The sequence below is a fragment of the Vicia villosa genome, linkage group LG1 (genome assembly GCF_029867415.1).
Source record: "Vicia villosa cultivar HV-30 ecotype Madison, WI linkage group LG1, Vvil1.0, whole genome shotgun sequence".
Taxonomy (NCBI): Eukaryota; Viridiplantae; Streptophyta; class Magnoliopsida; order Fabales; family Fabaceae; genus Vicia; species Vicia villosa.
The window spans coordinates 26,224,694-26,242,448 of NC_081180.1; the positions used below are offsets into that span (position 1 = coordinate 26,224,694).

General features: G+C 35.8%; 3 protein-coding genes across 4 annotated transcripts; 1 reads left to right on the forward strand and 2 right to left on the reverse strand.

Moving 5' to 3' along the window:
• The first annotated feature begins 11,619 nt into the window (after positions 1 to 11,619).
• On the forward strand, positions 11,620 to 13,124 carry LOC131631850 (CASP-like protein 1D2). Its single transcript, XM_058902626.1, has 3 exons — positions 11,620 to 11,927; positions 12,477 to 12,603; positions 12,686 to 13,124. Exons 1-3 carry the CDS (start codon positions 11,713 to 11,715, stop codon positions 12,908 to 12,910), a joined length of 567 nt encoding a protein of 188 aa, XP_058758609.1. The 5' UTR covers positions 11,620 to 11,712; the 3' UTR covers positions 12,911 to 13,124.
• Positions 13,125 to 13,510: 386 nt separating this feature from the next.
• Positions 13,511 to 15,151, reverse strand: LOC131631844 (uncharacterized). Its single transcript, XM_058902623.1, has 4 exons — positions 14,876 to 15,151; positions 14,657 to 14,788; positions 14,096 to 14,344; positions 13,511 to 14,012 (listed from the first exon to the last, which is right to left on the reverse strand). Exons 1-4 carry the CDS (start codon positions 14,945 to 14,947, stop codon positions 13,743 to 13,745), a joined length of 723 nt encoding a protein of 240 aa, XP_058758606.1. The 5' UTR covers positions 14,948 to 15,151; the 3' UTR covers positions 13,511 to 13,742.
• Positions 15,152 to 16,270: 1,119 nt separating this feature from the next.
• Positions 16,271 to 17,755, reverse strand: LOC131631831 (uncharacterized). Of its 2 annotated transcripts, none has more exons than XM_058902610.1 (4): positions 17,560 to 17,755; positions 17,349 to 17,444; positions 16,904 to 17,152; positions 16,271 to 16,767 (listed from the first exon to the last, which is right to left on the reverse strand). In XM_058902610.1, exons 1-4 carry the CDS (start codon positions 17,629 to 17,631, stop codon positions 16,435 to 16,437), a joined length of 750 nt encoding a protein of 249 aa, XP_058758593.1. In that variant the 5' UTR covers positions 17,632 to 17,755; the 3' UTR covers positions 16,271 to 16,434. The 2 variants fall into 2 exon arrangements, with proteins under 2 accessions (XP_058758593.1, XP_058758588.1); XM_058902605.1 differs by having other exon boundaries at positions 17,349 to 17,480; positions 17,560 to 17,753.

Below are 17,755 nucleotides of genomic sequence, written 5' to 3' on the forward strand. Positions count from 1 at the left end.
TTACGGGGAGCGTAATGCTATTTGACTAGTGAAGAACGTGTGTGACTTAGAGTATGTCTTTTTTCCCTTTGAAATGTGATGTATTTATAGAGGTATCTAGGACCTAAGGCTTTCGGCTCCTTTACATGATCTTAACCGCTCTTTGACTAGGGGAGGTTATTGACAGCCTATTTTTTAGGAATAAGTGGGGGCTCTTTCTTACTTGACTTCCCTCTTACTTGACTTCCCGTTCGAGAAATCTCTCAGACGAATCCCTTAGATTCTGTCTGAACAGCCCAATTAGGCGAAAGTGTCCTAATCTAGGATTTTATTTTACCAAATATAGCATTAAATGACATACAAATTACAATAGACTTTTCACCAAAACCACACTAAATTTTATCAATCTTATCGCATATGACATTGGAATCTTAACATACTACATAGCGAATCATGGTGATTGCTGACGACCGAAAGAGTAATCCTCCCTGTAAAGTTTAAATATTATTATTTCCAGCCACTCAACTAAAATTTTGTTAACAATATGATTAATGTCCTCAAATTCATTACCGGAGCAAGGTTAGCTCCAAAATTCTATCTGTCCAAACTATTCTAATGTAAAAAGAACATGCATATATCACACACCACTATAACAATGGAATGATACATTGCTAGTTAAATTGTTGCAGAATTCAATAATTATAAATTATTCTTGTTTTAAAAATAATAAATGTTATCACAAAGTCGTTTCTCTTGTACTGAAAGCGAAATTACATAAGCTTGTTTCTTTTTCTTACATAGATATACAACCCAAATATTCAAACAAAATGAAATTGAATAAAAGTCCATGGTCATATTTCTTGCCTAACAAAATAATTTAATTTGTATCGAACAAATGATTGTTTAAGATAGGAACTAGACTTGGTCGTTTGTCTGATTAAGACAATAAACGATTATTCAACATAATTGCATTGTCGTTCAACTGTGACGAGAAAAATGTCAAAATATATGTATGAAAACAGAACTTAATTATCCCACTAGTACCCTACGGCATCATGCACTACGTATATATGTAACCTTAAGTTGAGCTTCATTATGTGGATTAGATTTCATTTTTAATTTGCAACCACAGATATGGTTTACTAAAAACAACATTTTGGTTTTTTGTTTTTATGATTGATTGAACATATTATTGGATCATTTCTCTCTTTTGGCAAGTGGTATTGGATAAGACAGAAAACATATTAACATTATTCACATAGTTTAAAATTAATCCCCAAACTTTTGTTCTTTTGCCGATGTAAGTATTTTTTTTATTAGACAATATTTTTCGAAAAATATTATTTGTATCTTGAAGTCTACTCTCAATTCATCCATCTCTCTTTATGCTCATTGTCTCGTGTGTTAAGCTACTATAACAAATTAGTATAAAGAGTATCAGTTCAATCAAAGCTCCCATTAATGAAAAATAAAAGCACAATTTGTAATCAATTTCTTACGCATTTATTTTTGTTTAAAGGGGAATATTATGATAGATGGAATATTTAAATAAAGGTCATATTAAAATTTTAAGATGTGTTTGAAACCGTCAATGATGAGTTCTCAACATTGGAAAGTCAACAGAAGTTTAAAAGATGTTTATTATGAATTGAGCGTAAAAGATGAAAAATGTTTGTTCTTTATCCATCAATGTATGGAATCAAACATCTTAGAGAAAATAATTGAGGAAGAAACAATTAAGGATGTGTGGGATAATGAAAAAGAGGAAGCACACTTTGCACATGCGGGCAATAGTAATTTCGAGGAGGTCATATTAATGGAAAAACACAGAATTGGCACAACATAAAGTCAATATGTGGTATCTTGACATATGCTGCAACAACCATATGTCAATCAACAAAGACTAGTTTATCAAGCATGATAAATCAGAACGAATGTCCATTAGATTTGCAGATAATAGCATAGTTACATATGAGGGTATAAGAAATATTCTTGTGAAGAAGAAGGATGAATAAGAAGCAATCATATGTGATGTTCTATATGTTCCTTCAATAGAAAACAACATGATAAGTTTGGGTCAACTGCTTGACAAGAACTATGCCATGAGATTATAAGACAAGAAATTGAAGGTGTTTAATGCAAGTTCTGAACTAATCCTGAAAGCACCTCTGTCCAGCAAGAGAACATTCAAGATTATGATTAATATGCTTGACCATCAATATCTTGCACTAACCAACACTGAAGATCAAAACTAACTTTGGCATTAGAGATGTGGCCATCTCAATTGTAGGAGTCTTAGCATGACACACTTCAAGAAAATGGTGTTTGGTCTACCTAAAATAAAAATGCCAAAATAATTATGTGAAGAGTGTTGTATAGCCAAGAAGACAAGAAAGTCATTCAAGCATAAATTGCTCATGAATTCAAAGCAAAAATTGGCGATTGTGAACTTAAATGTTTGTGGCCCATTTGAAGTAAAGTCATTAGGAGGTAATTGTTATTTCCTAATCTTGATAGATGAATTCACCATATATAAGTGGATTTAATGGATGGATAATAAAAGTGAAGTATTCACAAATTTCAAAAGATTTAAGTTGTTGGCTAAAAAATAGTTTGAGTATAACATTGAAAGTTTGAGAATTGATGGAGGTGGTGAGTATACATCAATTGAATTTGCAAAATTTTGTGAGAAAGAAGGAATTGGGCATAAGGTTATAGCATGCTATAGACCTTGGCACAATGACATTGCTGAAAGAAAGAATATAAGCATATTGAACATAGAAAAAAGCATGCTTAAAGCAGACAACTACCAAACCATTATTAAGGGGAGACAACTTCAACTATAATCCAAATCATTAATAGATGTCCAACAAAGAAATTGAGCAACAAGAGGCCCTATTAAGATTGGACATGCCTGAAACACAATGTTAAACACTTCAAAATATTTGGCTCCCTCTGCTACATGCATGTGCCTTAATTAGAAACTTAAAAGGAAACTACATGATATAAGTTAAGTCATGATTCTAGTTGGCTATCAATCAACAGGTGGATACAAACTATTCTCATCAAATGAGAATAAGGTAATGATAAGTAGATATGTGTGATGAGTGATAAATTGTTGTAAATTTGAGTGTGAATAATTAGCACTCATCGGCTTAATTCATTTGTTTTACATCAATAAACCTCAACTTTAACCAATATTTGGTATATTTATGTTATAGTGTATATATTGCGTTATCGTGTAAATATCATTGAGTTTAATTGTTTTCATCTCATTTTTATAGGTATTCAAAAATAGATATTTATTCATAGTTAGATAGATAATTTAATAAGCTTTCCAACGCTTCGAACCGGATGCAAATCGGAGTTACGGTTCTCATGTTATGGCCGAAACAATGCAGAATTTTATGCTGTCTCTGGAGTAATTCTCCGGGCGAATTTTGGGCTCGCCGGGCGAGCCTGACTGACCAAAAAACGTGAAAAAGTTGCTGTGTTGAGCCGCCGGGCGAAGCGGTCTGGACAGAAACACGTTTTAAGGGCCAAAAGCACATTTTTTTTAGGTTATGGGTTGGGTATTTTTTGCTCCCACTCCATCACCAAACATTTTTTAGGTAGATTAGCTTAGAAACCAACTTTGGATGTTGCATACGGATGACCGGAGGTGGATTGATCATCAATCGGAGCTGACAAACCGAGAGATTTTCGGTTCATTTTTCTTCTTCTTTGTGTATTTCTCTTTGGTTGGGTTTTGTATATGATTTTACTTTGAACTCATGTATATTTGTTGATCATGGTGTTGTATAAAGTTTGCTTTACAAATCATCATTGATGTCTTCCTTAATCTTTTTTCTTTATGTTTGGATTTGGATTGTTATAGACATATACCTCACAAATCTTGCAATTGCATAAATTGTTGAATGACAGTTCGATATCACTAATCTCCGTGGACACGATAATTTCCCGGATAAATATTTTCAAAACTTTTGTTGCTTGCTGCTTTACCGCTTCAACAATGTGAAATTTAATAAGAGAAAAGGATGGAGCTGATTGAAATTTTCAAACAATCAAATGAAAAATGTTGAAGTCTCAAACCACATAAGCACTACTTTACAAGATGACTAAGTAATTGAAGTAGCACAAACTCAGAAGGTGATAAGATCAACAAGGGTCATAACTCAATCAGGTAGACTAGTGATTATGAAAGATTTCTTAACCAGCCATAGGTGAAGACAGTGACTTGATTGAAGAATCAATGATAGCGGAATGTAAGCTAACAAACCTCAATCAAGCTGTGAAGGATAGAAATTAGAAAGAGACTATGAAGGGAGAAATCAATGAAATTAAGAAGAATCAGACTCTGGGATCGCTCAAATATTCAGACAAGAAAGATATAAATGTAAAATTGGTTTACAAGTTCAAGCTCAAGCAAAATGGTGAAATTGCAATCACAGATCTAAAATTGACTTCAATGAGTTATATGCACAAGTTTTCAAGCTTGAAACAATAATAATTATGGTGGTCGTTGCAACATATAAGGGTAGAAAATGCAGTAGCTGGATTTGAAGACAACCTCCTCAATGGATCACTAAAGCAAGAGGTTTATTTCAAACAACTACAGGGTTTTGAGGTCAAATGGCAAGAAGAAAAGGAATTTTATGGATTAAAGCAGGCACATATAGCATGAAACAAAAGAATTGACATCTTTTTAATCAAGTTAGGATTCAACAAGTGCACATCAGAACAAGGAGTGTATATGGAAGGTTCAAATGAGCAAGGTTACATTATATTATATATGTAAGTGAATAATCTATTAGTCACGGGTTCAAATGAAATTGAATTGACAAGGCTCAAAGCCAACACGGAGAATGAATTTGAAATGCCAGCTCTAGGAAACATTGACTATTTTCTAGGAATGAAAGTTGTGAATACAAAGTTTGGATTTTTCTTGCACTAGAAGAAATATGTAGAAGATGTCCTAAAAAAATTCAATATGAGAAATTGCACCCCAACAATTACTCTTATGGAAACAAATATCAAATTGAAGAAGGGCTCAGATGATGAACTTGTAGGTGGGACTTTGTAGAAGCAGATAATTGGTTCATTAAGATATTATGCAACACTAGACTTAATATTTGTCATATTGGTAAACAGATTGTTGTGAATTCAATGCCAAGAACAAAGTATAATACAAGAGAAGAATAAAGGACAAGGAAGAAGAGGAACACAAGAATTGGTTATAACTGCTATTCTTTCACTTTCTCTTAGAACAAGATTACAAGTTTACAAGAATAACAAATAACCTCTCTCACCCTAAATTAGGATTTGCAGCTTAGCAATGATGAGAGACTAGTATGCTATTTATAATAAAACCTAACATACTAACTAATGGGCTTTTTCAGCAAGGCCCATTACACAAGCCAACTTAATAAACAAGCTAACTTAACAAATTAGGGTTTAAACACTAAAACCTAATTTAACATGCTAACAACCCTAGCATCTTCGACATCTGCATGCTAGACCCATCTTCGACTACAGCATGCACACTTCGACACCAGCATGTGAACAATCCTTCGACTTCATGCTTAACTCTGTCGAACTGTCGAACCAAGAAGCTACCCTTCGACAATACTAGAGTTCGATCCAATATCTCACAAATCTCCACCTTGGACCTAACTCTACAATGTCAAGGAACAGACTAGCTTTCTTCACGCAGCTTTATCAACTGCATACAGTGGAAAAACTTGCAACTCGGCAATGTCTTGGTGATCATATCAACAGCATTGTCTTCAGTCGAAACCTTCAGCACTTGGACTTCTCCACGCTCGATTACTCCTCTGACGAAATGCAGCCTCACATCAATGTGCTTAGTTCGCTCATGATAGGCTGAATTCTTTGACAGGTGTATTGCACTTTGACTATCACATTTAACAATGATACCTCGACCTTGAAGTTTCAGCTCCTTCGCAAAACCTTCAAGCCACAATGCTTCTTTCACAGCTTCAGTGAGAGAAATATATTCCGCTTCAGTGGTTGATAGAGCAACAACCTTCTGAAGAGTTGCTTTCCAACTAATTGTTGTGCCAAACATAGTGAAAACATATCCAGAAATAGACTTTCTAGAATCCATACAACCTGCATAATCAGAGTCGACATATCCTTCTATTGCTGCTTTACTATTTTCACCCAAGGCTCCACCATAAATTAAGACTCTGTTTAGAGATCCATTTATGTACCTTAGAATCCACTTCAATGTTTGCCAGTGAGCCTTTCCAAGATTCGCCATGTACCTGCTTACAAGACTTACTGCGTATGCTATGTCCGGTCTAGTACAGACCATAGCATACATCAAAGAACCAACTATATTAGCATATGGGATGCTATTCATATAGGCTCTTTCGACATCAGTACTGGGACACTGATTAATACTCAGCTTGAATTGAGGGTTTGTTGGAGTCACAACTGGCTTCGAATTCGACATACCAAACTTTTCAAGAATCTTCCGTAGATATGCCTCTTGAGATAGACATAACTTCGACTTCTTTCTATCTCTTCGAATGTCAATTCCAAGAATCCTGGAAGCAGCTCCCAGATCCTTCATATCGAACTCCTTATTGAGTTCAGCCTTCACCCTCATCACATCTTCAACATTGTTGCTTGCTATGAGAATATCATCCACATAAAGCAACAAAATAACAAATGAATTAGCAGGTCGAAATCTGAAGTAAACGCAGTGGTCGAACTGACTTCTAATGAAACTTATGCGTGCCATGAACTTGTCGAATCTCCTATTCCACTGTCGAGGAGATTGTTTCAGCCTATACAAAGATCTCTTTAACTTGCACACATAATCTTCCTTCCCCTTTTCGACATACCCTTCAGGTTGCCTCATCAGGATCGTTTCATCTAGATCACCATACAAGAACGCAGTCTTCACATCCATCTGTTCCAGTTCAAGATCGAACTGTGCCACCATGGCAAGCAACATTCGAATGGACCTATGCTTCACAACAGGAGAAAACACATCATTGAAGTCGACACCTTCTTTCTGAGTGAAACCCCTTGCAACTAACCTTGCCTTGTATCTTTTCGACGTCACTCCTTCAATTCCTTCCTTAACTTTGAAAATCCATTTACAGCTGACTAACCTTGCCCCAACAGGTTTCTTGATCAGTTCCCAAGTATGATTATCATGAAGAGATTTCATCTCATCATCCATGGCCTTCAGCCATTTAGTCTTATTTCGACTCCTCATAACTTCCTTATAGTCTCTAGGTTCTTCGTCTAGAACCTCACTTGCAGAGATTAAGGCATAAGCTATAAGATCTACATATCCAAGTATCTGAGGTGGCTTGAGGGCTCTTCTCGACCTATCTCTTGATAATAGGTAGTCATCGACAGTTTCCTCAATTTCCTCAGCATCTTCTGCTTCTTCTTCGACTTCATGTGGGATATGCAATTCAACATCAACATGCTCCACCTCAACAAGAATCTCTACTTGTTCCAGCTCTTCGTCAGATGCTTCTGTACTTCGACCAACATCATCAGTTTTCTTAAAAGCCATTTCAGCTTCATTGAAAACTAAATCTCGACTGGTGATACACCTCCTGTGACCTGGCTCTAGGCACCATAGCCTATAAGCTTTGACTCCTTCAGGGTATCCCATGAACATGCATTTCAGAGCTCTAGGTTCGACCTTGTCTTGCCTAATGTGAGCATAGGCTACGCAGCCAAATACTCTCAGTTTGTCGAGATCTGGTGGATGTCCCGACCAAACTTCTTCAGGTGTCTTCATATCTAACGCTGTCGAAGGACATCTGTTTATCAGATATGTTGCTGTCGAAACAGCCTCAGCCCAGAACACCTTTGTTAACCCCGCACTAGTCAACATGCATCTGACTCTCTCCAAAATAGTTCGATTAAACCTTTCAGCCAAACCATTTTGCTGTGGAGTACCTGCAGTAGTTCTATGCCTTGCAATACCAGAGGCAGCACAAAAACTGTCGAATGCCTCATTGCAAAATTCAAGGCCATTGTCGGTTCTCAACCTCTTGACCTTTCTGCCAGTTTGATTTTCAACCAGAGTCTTCCAACTTTTGAAATTCTCAAAAGTTTCAGCCTTAGTCTTCTGGATGAATACCCATAATTTTCTGGAATAATCATCTACTATGGATAGAAAATACCTTGCTCCTGAATGTGATGGACACCTTGCAGGCCCCCAAAGATCAGCATGGATGTAATCAAGGGATCCATGTGTTCTTTGTTTTCCTTTGTTGAACTTCACTCTGCAAGATTTTCCAAGTACACAGGGTTCACAAAACTTCAGCTTTTCGACTTTGTCTCCACCAAGCAGATTTTGTTTCCCTAAGACCCCTTTCACTGACATGGCCCAATATCATGTGCCAGATTTCTGTTTTCGACAAAGGTTTCGTGGATGCAACATTTGTCGAACCACTTACAACTTCAGCCTCAAGGGTATACAAGCCTTGTTTCTTCACGCCTCTCAAGACTTCCTTCGAACCCTTCATGACTCTTAGGATACTTTTCTCTCCTTGGAAAACATATCCTTTCTTGTCGAATTCACCAAGAGAAAGCAGATTTCTCTTCAAATCAGGAACATACCTGACTTCAGTCAACAACCTTATTGACTCATCATGGAGCTTGAATCTCACAGATCCAACACCTGCAATCTTGCAAGCCTTGTTGTTTCCCAGCAATACTGATCCACCATCTTGATCACATAATTGCTCGAACAAGTCTTTGTTTGGAGTCATGTGCCAAGTGCAACCTGAATCCATAATCCACTCCTTCTTAGAGTCACTGCTTGAAACCACAAGAACATCAGATGATTCGAAATCATCTTGAACAATGGCAGCGTTGCCATTATCCTTACCTCCATGATATTTCAAGCGTTCAGGGCACACCTTTCTTGTGTGACCCTCCTTCTTACAATGGTAGCATCGAATGCCAGATGCTTCGCCACTGTAAGTCTTCGACTGGCTTTTTCCTTTCTTCTTGTCGAACTTACCATCCTTTCGTAAGAGTTTTCCTTTAACGGCCAAACCTTCCGCCAACAGTCGAAGGTTTATGCTCCTTTCGTTCATTCAAGTCCTTAGAGTAAAAGGCTAATTGAACTTCTTCAAACGTCAGGGACTCCCTTCCATACAAGAGAGTTTCTTTGAAGTGAGCATGTGATCGAGGCAAAGAACACAATAGTAACAGCGCTTGATCTTCATCATCGATCTTCACATCAATATTTTCAAGATCAAGAATCAGCTTGTTGAACATATCCAACTGCTCAGCCAATACTTTGTCTTCAATCATCTTGAATGAATACAAAGCTTGCTTCAGGTAGAGTCGATTTACCAGCGATTTGGTCATATACAAACTTTCAAGTTTCACCCATAACCCTGATGCCGTCGTCTCCTTTGATACCTGCCGGAGAACCTTATCACCAAGGCTCAACAAAATTGCGCTGTGTGCTTTCTCGATCATATTCGTCTTCTCCGCTGCCGTCAATTCTGCATTCATGGCTGCCTCTCCCTTCAACGCTTCCAAACAACCCTGCTGAACCAGTAGAGCTTTCATCTTCAAGCGCCACAGACCGAAATCATTCACTCCGGTGAACTTTTCAATCTCATACTTTGTTGAAGGCATCTTCTCCACGCTCACCGCACCAATTTGTTGTGAATTCAATGCCAAGAACAAACTATAATACAAGAGAAGAATAAAGGACAAGGAAGAAGAGGAACACAAGAATTGGTTATAACTGCTATTCTTTCACTTTCTCTTAGAACAAGATTACAAGTTTACAAGAATAACAAATAACCTCTCTCACCCTAAATTAGGATTTGCAGCTTAGCAATGATGAGAGACTAGTATGCTATTTATAATAAAACCTAACATACTAACTAATGGGCTTTTTCAGCAAGGCCCATTACACAAGCCAACTTAATAAACAAGCTAACTTAACAAATTAGGGTTTAAACACTAAAACCTAATTTAACATGCTAACAACCCTAGCATCTTCGACATCTGCATGCTAGACCCATCTTCGACTACAGCATGCACACTTCGACACCAGCATGTGAACAATCCTTCGACTTCATGCTTAACTCTGTCGAACTGTCGAACCAAGAAGCTACCCTTCGACAATACTAGAGTTCGATCCAATATCTCACACAGATTAATGAAGAAACCAATATCATGTCATTTATTTGGAGCGAAGAAATTTTTTAGATACGTTGAAGGTACTACAAATTATGATATACTCATGTCATAATAGAAGAATGCAAAAATGAAGGCAAATGCTCATGGATACTCTGACTCAAATTGAGGAGGAGATCAAGATGACATGAAGAGTAACCCTGGTTACTTGTCCATGATTGGAGCAGCTTCAATCTCATGGAGGTCAAAGAAGCAAGGAATAATAGCCTTATCATCATGTGAAGGTTGCAACTTTCTATATTTGAACTTTCAAAAATCATTTTAAAATTTTGAAAATATAGAACAAATTTGATATGGTTCTACGATATCAATTACCAAATTACATAGGAGGAAGCATTCACATTGGATCAAACACTCACCTAAATATCAAAGACTCTCCCAAACAAATGTGAGAGACACCACATATTCACCTAAAATTTTAGGTGGAGATGTGGTGTCTCTCTCTTGTGGTCCTGAAGCATTGGTATCGTTGCTCCCGACTACCCCAGACTCCCCAACAGTGGTATCAGAGTCGTCGTTCGGCTTGGTGGTGGAAACGGGAGTTGGATCCGGTGTTGGATCCTTTATAGAATGTGGGAGGACTCACACTTGTGAGGTAGAATGTTTGGTGCATGTGTGAGTGATTAAAGCCTCACATTCTTTATGTATGAGTGAAATGTGGCGTCTCTCTCTTGTGATTCTGAAGCATTGATCCCGTTAGTGCTCCCGACTACTCTAGACTCCCCAACAATTACAACCATTTATATCATTATAATAGTTTTAAATAATATTTAATAAATTCATTTGATTAACATTTTGAAGTTTCAAAAATCATTTTAAATTTTTTAAAATATAGAACAAAGTTGATATAATCCTACGACTTCAAGTACAAAATTACATACTTCCTCTTTCTGTTCTTTTATATCAATGCCATATAAGACAAATTTCAATCATATTTTCCAACAAGAAGTTAGGAACAAAGCCAAAAAAGCCCTCCAAATGACTTTAATAAGCATATCAAAAGGTAAATAATGGACGTTACCTAAATAATTTTCTCTCCATCTCACCCCATGTCATCCATCCAAATCCAAATTGAACAAGATCACACCAACCCAAATCATAAAGCTAGCTCCCAAAAATATCACATGTGTGAACCTTCGAAATAAAGTAAACCCCCATATAATATATATATCCTACAGATTACGCATATCATATACTAATATATTCTAACATAAAAAAAATACATAACACATTCACATACATACACACACGTCAACTAACACAATTGTATTCAAACTTCAAAAATCAAAATCAACTCTAGCGTCTAGAGAATTCCTACTTAATTAAATTGCATGTTTATACACCTTTCTTGTTTTTTCATCATACCCTACATGTCCATATCTATCTATATATATATTTGTAAACTTGTTCATTGTTCAACTATCCTTATCCTTAGCTACTACATAGCCACCAATTCTATAAATATATCTGATATATTGAAAGCATACTCATATAACCAGTTGTTAAGATATGGCTTCTACTGGTGATCCTGAGTACAAATCATCTTCTACTCCGGTTCCAGTTTCGGGTTCCGGTGGTGCTGATTACTTTAAGTTTGACGTGATTCTAAGGTTTCTGTTGTTTGCAGCATCATTGGCAGCAGTTTTGGTGATGGTTACTGGCAATCAAACTGAATATCTTCCGATACCAATCCCAGCCAAGTTCAGATACTCACCAGCTTTTGTGTAAGTTGCATGAGTATAGTTTTTCTAATTTCAAATTATTTCTATAAGATCCAAACACACCCCATATTTGATTTGTTTTACTTTGTTTTCTCTATGTACTTTTTCATATGAACATGCAAGTTATCAAACACGGACACCAGAAACGTGACACCAGCACAGAAACATGATACCAGTACAGACACATCGACACCAGTAAAAATTTGAAAAGATAAACAAACTAAATGTAATACTGACATCACAAACCTTTTTAGAGGTGTCAGTGTTACATATGCAAGAAAGTTTTGAACAGCTTCTAAAGCTTTCTTTAGCTATAAATTTATTTTATTTTGTTGAACATGCTAGCATTTCAAACTTGACTAGTTGTGAACTAAGCAACTATTTTTTTGAAGGCTATAAGGAAGAAAATTCATCTTTGATGACTTTGTTTAAAGACCACTTTATGTTTTTGAATTCCCACCATACTAATAATACTTTACTCTTATTGATATTAATTGTTTTTATCAATTTGTAATTAATTTAACATTATTATATATTTGTGAATCCACACAGATATTTTGTGGCTGCATTCTCAGTTTCTGGACTTTACAGTATCATTACAACTCTTGTATCACTCACAGCAATCCGAAAGCCAAACCTCAAAACCAAACTTCTCCTTCAATTAATCTTCTGGGACGCGGTAATTAATCAATTAATTAACCTTAGTGTCAATATCCGTGTCTGTGTTTGTGTTTCATAGATTACTGATGATTTTGTTGCAGGTGATGTTGGGGATATTGGCCTCGGCAACAGGCACGGCAGGAAGTATGGCGTATTTGGGTTTGAAGGGAAACAAACATACTAATTGGAATAAAATCTGCAACATATATGACAAATTCTGTAGGCATGTTGGTGCATCTGTTGCAGTGGGATTGTTTGGTAGCATCGTCGTACTTTTGCTCATTTGGATTTCAGCTTACAGCATTCATAGCAGAGTTTCCAAGTAGATTTGAAGAATGTTGTGGATTATTTAAAGATTTTCATTGTTAAATTGTTTATGAAGTGATTAGTTAGTGTGTTCTGTAATTTGTTAATGTGTATTTGATTTCTATGTTTGTGAATGGTGTTGAATTGTTCATTGTTTTTGTAAATGTGTGTTTTCTACCAAGGAGAATACTTGTATTTTATATTTATTAATTAATGTCAAATTATTTTTGGTTATTTTGATCCCACAAAAATCTATAAATAGAGTAAGAAATTAGCTAAGAAAATGTTCATATGATTAATGATTTGGGTTGTTTAAAGGTCTGGGTTAAGGCAAACAAACGTCTTTAGTCCTAATCTCGATCTAGCATTATGTAGTTTGAAGCGTAGACACCTTTGAAATTTAGGCATGTTTCAGTGTTCGATGACACCCGTCACATTCGTGCGACACATATTAGACCATTGTTCTTTACATTCGTATGACACATGTTAGACCAGTGTTCTGTCTTTGCTACAACACACCTTAATGAATCCTTAGACATATCTAAGACACTTTTAGAAAGTTAAAGATGTGTGGAAGCAGTAAATAGTAATAGACAGAGAGATGAATTTTAAACATGCCATGAGAAGAAGATAATAAGCATTCTTATTCATTACTGCAATGTTTTTATTGACATATACAACACATGTATCATTACTGCAGAATTTTATAAACCATAACTATACACATACTAGTAGATATTGACACCTACTATAATTATACACATTTTCATGCTTATAAATATTGACAGCTATAGTTGATGCTGATAGATATGAACATTTTTAGCTGATTTTATTTCCCTGCAGAAATTCCAATCACTGGTTATCCTGATAAGACCAAGGTAATGATTTATGATCAACAGCTGAGATCTGAACGCGTAAAACCTCAAGAACAGTGCCTCGACGAAGCACTCCCAAAACAAACTCATTTTCTTCTGTTGCCAAATCTGCCAAAGAAACCCATCGAAAAAGTAACTCATCTCTACCGCGGTAGCCATATATCCACCTACCAAGTTTCCACCACTTGACGCATACATGCCGATTTGAGATCTCACTAGTCCGAAGGACTTCTACGAGATTATCACCCTGCAAACAGAAACACTTGCATATGAAATTCATAACACTCTGATCTAAAATTAAATAAAGGAGCGTGAAAAGGGATGAAATACCGGAATCCCGAGGTTTGTTATGCAATAATGCACACCAATCAAGTTAACCAACACACTCATCTCAGGTTTAAACAAAAACCTTTGGATGTCTTCAAAACCAAACCTTGCATCGTTAACAATTTCAAAGGCTTGCAGATAGTCGTCAACCTCAAGTGCTTCATTACGCGAACAGGCTTTCAAAAACCTCTCCACAGACACTGCTCTAAGTCCCAAATCGATGTGCCTCTCAAAATACAATCTTCTCCATGTCTGCAATCCAAACTCAAAAGTAAATTACCACATAACAGCAACATCACTTCTCAATTCCAAACATGATACTCAAGACTTGTTTGGATTGACTTATTTGAGCTTCCCTATTGAGATAAGCACTTACAAAACTGCATGAAAGAACTTAAGGAAACAACTTATAACATGTCCATAAGTTGTTTTCAGCTGTTTTTGCATAAGCTATTTTAGGATAGTTTATCAAAAACAACATATAGATTATATGAAAATTGGTTGACTTTATTTTATCTTTTCTTTTAGTAATAGTTTGTAATAAGCACCTATATGATAGGGTACCTTGAGATTGGGAGAGAGAGGTGATTGGAGTAAGGGCCATCTGTTAGTGAGAAGAGATTGCCAAATGGAATCAGAGAAGCAGAGTTGTTTCCAGAACTTTGAACAGCAACCCAAAGCACACAAATCCCGCACCTTGGAAAACATATAACAAGTAAAAGTATCAAGAAAGAATAATCAAGAATGATGATATTAGTAAAGTGAAAATTACAAAATTGGAACCTGAAGAAGTGAAGCAATTTTGTTGTTGATATCTTCAGGAAGAGAGTTGAAGAATGGAATAGAATCCACCATATCTTTACACACGATGATGATGATGATGATGATGGAGTTGTAACTTGGGAATGAAGGAAAAAGGATCACTGTTGCGTTGAATTTCTAGTGTAAAATTCTTTAATCCGTGTTAAGTGAGAAGAAGCGTGGGGGATTATCTATGTTCTCTCTTTTCTTTGATTATCTCATTTGGAGTGTTGTGTTGTGTTTAGACTATATTCTATTCTTAGTTATTTGATTGGTAGTTTGTTTGTCTACGTAAACAAATAGCAAACCAACAAGAGAAAATGAACATTTTTTCTTAGTAACATCTAATTCAATTATAGAATATTGATATTAGGGAAATACTTAACGCACCTTACAGATTATTATCACATCCTCCTAAAAATACAATAATATTTTTAGATTTTAGAGATCCATTTTAGAACACACCTAGTAAGGTTCTAACTTCTAAAGCAATGAAAAAAAAAATTACAGCTTTAAAAATTTTAACCATAAAATGAGTGTTTTCCCCACACGAGCAATGCATTAAACCATGGATGATGGATGAAGAGAGAACTTTCTGGTAATTTGTATCAGTATGAGAACTAAGCAGCCACACCCTTGGTATCAGCATGTTGAAAATATAATTGATGTGTGATTTTCTGTGTTTATATTTGTTAAGCTTTCAAATATATTTTCAACATTCTGATACAGTTTCAACTTTTATATTTTATAATGAATTTATTTCATGATGCAATGAAACCATGTCATTGTTTCATATGGATCAAGAGTAACTTATAAGTTGTTTGAAAAAACAGAGCAAGAAATAAATGACATGAAATGTATTATTTTATAAAATAATAACATAAAATACACCAAAAAATATGATAGTGGAGAATACATTGATAAATATAATACTTGAAAAACCATTAAATATTGATCAACCGAAACAAACTAAACCGAACCTTGGTTCGGTTCCATTTTGAAAAAAATGTTAAAAACCAAACCAAACAAAATCAATAGAGATATTATTGGTTCAAACTTTTTTTTTTTTACCAAAAACCAGTTCAAAACAATCCGATTACACCCCCTAACTACGCACACCTTAAACACTCCTTGGACATCTCTCATATGCTAAAGGGTTGAAAATGTTGAAGAAATGATGATCAATGATCTCATTCGCAAGAAACATCTAAGAGCAGTGTAAGCGTATACATATAACAACAGAACTAGTAGACGTGCTTAACAAGTTACATCACCTAAATGTTTATTCCTTCTCTTCATTTTACAAGGTGTTACCAAAATTTAAGTCGGTTAACTGTAAGCTACAGACGTTGAGATATGAATTTCAAACATGCCATGTGAAGAAGATAATAAGCATTATTATTTATCACTGCCCTGACTTTGTTAGCAGTATTATTACTGCAGAATTTTATAAACTACAATTATACACATACTAACAGATAGTAATATATATTGACAAATACTATAATTATATACATACTCATGCTGATAAATATTGACATTTATAGTTGATGCTGATAGATATTAACATGTATAGTTGATTTCCCTTCAGCTATTCCAATCACTGGGCATCCCGATAGGACCAAGGTATTGATTGATTTATGACCAACAGCAGAGATCTGAACACGTAAAACCTCGAGAACAGTACCTCGACGAAGCACTCCCAAAACAAACTCATTTTCTTCTGCTGTCAAATCTGCCAGAGAGACCCAACGAAAAAGTAGCTCATCTCTCCCGCGGTAGCCATAGATCCACCTACCAAGTTTCCACCACTTGACGCATACATGCCGATTTGAGATCTCACAGGTCCGCAGGACTTCAACAAGATTATCACCCTGCAAACAGAAACACTTGCATATGAAATACATATCACTCTCATCTAATTCTTCAAAAGGTTAGCTCAATGCGATAATGTTCCATTTTGTCTTCTCTAAAAATGTACATAAAGGAGTGTGAAAAGGGATGGAATACCTGAATCCCAAGGTTTGTTATGCAATAATGCACACCAACCAAGTTAACCAACACATTCATTTCAGGTTTAAACAGGAACCTTTGGATATCTTCAAAACCAAACCTTGCACCATTAATGATCTCAAAGGCTTGCAGATAGTCCCCAACCTCTAGTGATTCTTTACGCGAACAGGCTTTCAAAAACCTTTCAACAGACCCTGCTCTAAGTCCCAACTCAATGTGCCTCTCGAAATACAATCTTCTCCATGTCTGCAATCCAAATTCCAAATAATTACCACATAACATTAAATAACACTTCTTAAACCGAACCGGCCCAATATTGCCGATAATGGATGATATCAATTAACTTCTTTGACAGGAATAAATATAGGGTTTTGATAAATACCCAGAATCCCAATTCGAAAAAAGTGACAAACTTTGGCAAAATAAGAAAATGAGTGAGTACCTTGAGATTGGGAGAGAGAGGAGAATGGAATAAGGGCCATCTGTTAGTGAGAAGAACATGCCAAATGGAATCAGAGAAGCAGACTTGTCTCCACAACTTTGAACTGCAACCCAAAGCACACAAATCCCGCACCTAACAAAACGTAAAATAAGTAAAATCAAAGTTGTAGGATGATGATATTGGTAAAGTGAAAATATAGAAAAACTGGAACCTGAAGAAGTGAAGCAATTTTGAAGTTGATATCTTCTGGAAGAGAGGTGAAGAATGAAATAGAATTCACCATATCTTTGCAAATGAAAGAAAAAAGGATGAGTGTTGTGTTGAATTTGTAGTGTTGTTTATTTTTCTTTGATTATCTCATGCGATGGTTCAGTTGAGTGTTGTGTTGGTGTTTATGTTTTGCTATT